Here is a 1,964-nt window from a genome sequence, read left to right on the forward strand (position 1 = left end):
ACTTTCGACGCGTATTGGCCCAAATTCAACAGCAACTTGTCCGATATCCCACATCTTACCGACGAGGATAAGATCGCCTATCTCCGCGAATGCCTAAAGCGAGGAATGAAATTCGACATGGCCAATTGCCATACCAAAAACTTCAACGAGTTCGTCGATGCGTGCCGCATGACGGAAGAGAATACCACCGATGCTCGCAACTACGGAGAACGCTAACGCGACTCTGACTTATCACGTGGTGGAGACAGAGGTCGTGGTGGCACCAGAGGTCGCGGCCGAGGCCGAGGCCGTGGTGGCTACAGCAACAGCCACAGATACTGGCCTTACGGCCGGACTGGATCCCAACAAGAGCAATTGAAGGCTGAACGCAAATGTTTCGTCTACCTTAAGCCAGGTCATATGGCTAATGCAGACGACGCTCCGTGCAAGGGACAGAAACCTGCTAAGATGACTGAAAATGTCCGCGCATACGACACTGAGCAAAAGGCTCCTCACCCGAAGCCCCGAATGGACGATCACCCTGAGTCATCCGATTCGGAAAACTGAGACCCTCCGGCGATAGTCGCCTCCGGGGGTTAACAGTGGCCGAGATTGACTTAGCCCAACGAGCGCATTATTCACGAGAAAAGCAGAGAATCCGTGTCTCTAGCATCCGCATACAGACCGAACGGGAAGCGGAGTTTGAGGAAATGGTGAAGAAAAGACCGGAGCCTAAAAGTTCAAACCAGATGACTTTCAGATGTAAGATATGGTCAAAAGCACAGAAAAAACACGTCCAAGGAGTTAGCTTGGTCGACTCTGGCAGCACTGCGATGGCCATCGTTGACCCGAGAGTTGTGAAGCGAGAAAAGCTTCCTATTTAGGAACTGTCAGTGCCTATGCTGCTAGAATACGCTGACGATGAGAAAACTGCGCCTCTTACCCACGCCACGATGATAGAGGTCAAACACCGAGAGCACCTGTCATATGTCGTCGGATACATATCTGACCTAGGCACCTTCGACGTGGTCCTTAGCATGCCGTGGTTAGAGGAACATGACCCCGACGTCTCTTGGAAGAAGAGATCTTTGACATTCAATTCCGAATTCTGCAGCATCCAGTGTCTGGAGCACTTCAAAGCATGTACGATATATTCACGCGGACATCACCACCTGGGACCGCACGACGACCATGAAAAAGAGAACGACAAAACAGACAAACCAAAGATTGATGTACAAGTAGTATCTGCTTACGCCCTCATGCGTATAGCCAGAAGGCCTGGGCATCAAATATGCGCATTGTACCCGAGAGACTTCAAAGAGTTACTAGGACGAGAAGGCCGACCACGTTCACGACCAAAGACGACCGCTAATGTCGCCGAGTCCCTAGCCGCTATCTCGCCAGAGGACTACCAAAAGTTCTACGACAAGCTGGATACAAAGCCGCTTATTCGAGCCGAGCTGCTCAAGATATTACCAGATTACTGCAGGCCCTATATCGATGTCTTCGATCCAAAGGAGGCGGACAAGCTTCCACCAAATCGGCCAAGCATTGATCATCGCATCACCCTTGAACCGGGCGCTTCAAGGCCCGCGAAACGTTTATTTGGTTGCTCTCGCGATGATGCAGAGGCTGTAAAAGCGTACGTCGAGAATATGCTAGGGAAGGACTTTATTCAACCGAGTAAATCGCCTTATGCATCGCCCGTGTTGGTGGTCAAGAAACCTAGAGGCGGACTCCGAATCTGCGTCGATTACCGCTCTCTAAACGCCCTCACCATCAAAAATAGAAACGCACCGCCGCTAATTCAAGAGACCCTGACGCGTCTGAGTCGCGCACGATATTTCTCGAAATTCGACGTCATCGCTGCGTTCAACGAGATACGAATGCACCCTGAGGATGTTGAAAAGACAGCTTTCCTCACCCGCTTTGGCCTCTTCGAATACAAGGTCATGCCCTTTGGCCTTTGCAACGCTCCTGCGACA

The 1,964-nt window shown here is 51.2% G+C and overlaps 1 protein-coding gene across 1 annotated transcript; it reads left to right on the top strand.

The window, feature by feature from the left end:
• Positions 1 to 929: 929 nt before the first annotated feature.
• P152DRAFT_376537 (uncharacterized protein) lies at positions 930 to 1,118 on the top strand (the record flags this gene model as incomplete). The annotated part of the gene is made up of 1 exon (XM_033675629.1): positions 930 to 1,118. A coding segment is annotated over one exon (189 nt), but the record flags the coding sequence as incomplete, so codon positions are not given.
• Positions 1,119 to 1,964: the final 846 nt, after the last annotated feature.

Source organism: Eremomyces bilateralis, assembly GCF_010015585.1.
Source record: "Eremomyces bilateralis CBS 781.70 unplaced genomic scaffold P152scaffold_70, whole genome shotgun sequence".
Taxonomy (NCBI): Eukaryota; Fungi; Ascomycota; class Dothideomycetes; order Eremomycetales; family Eremomycetaceae; genus Eremomyces; species Eremomyces bilateralis.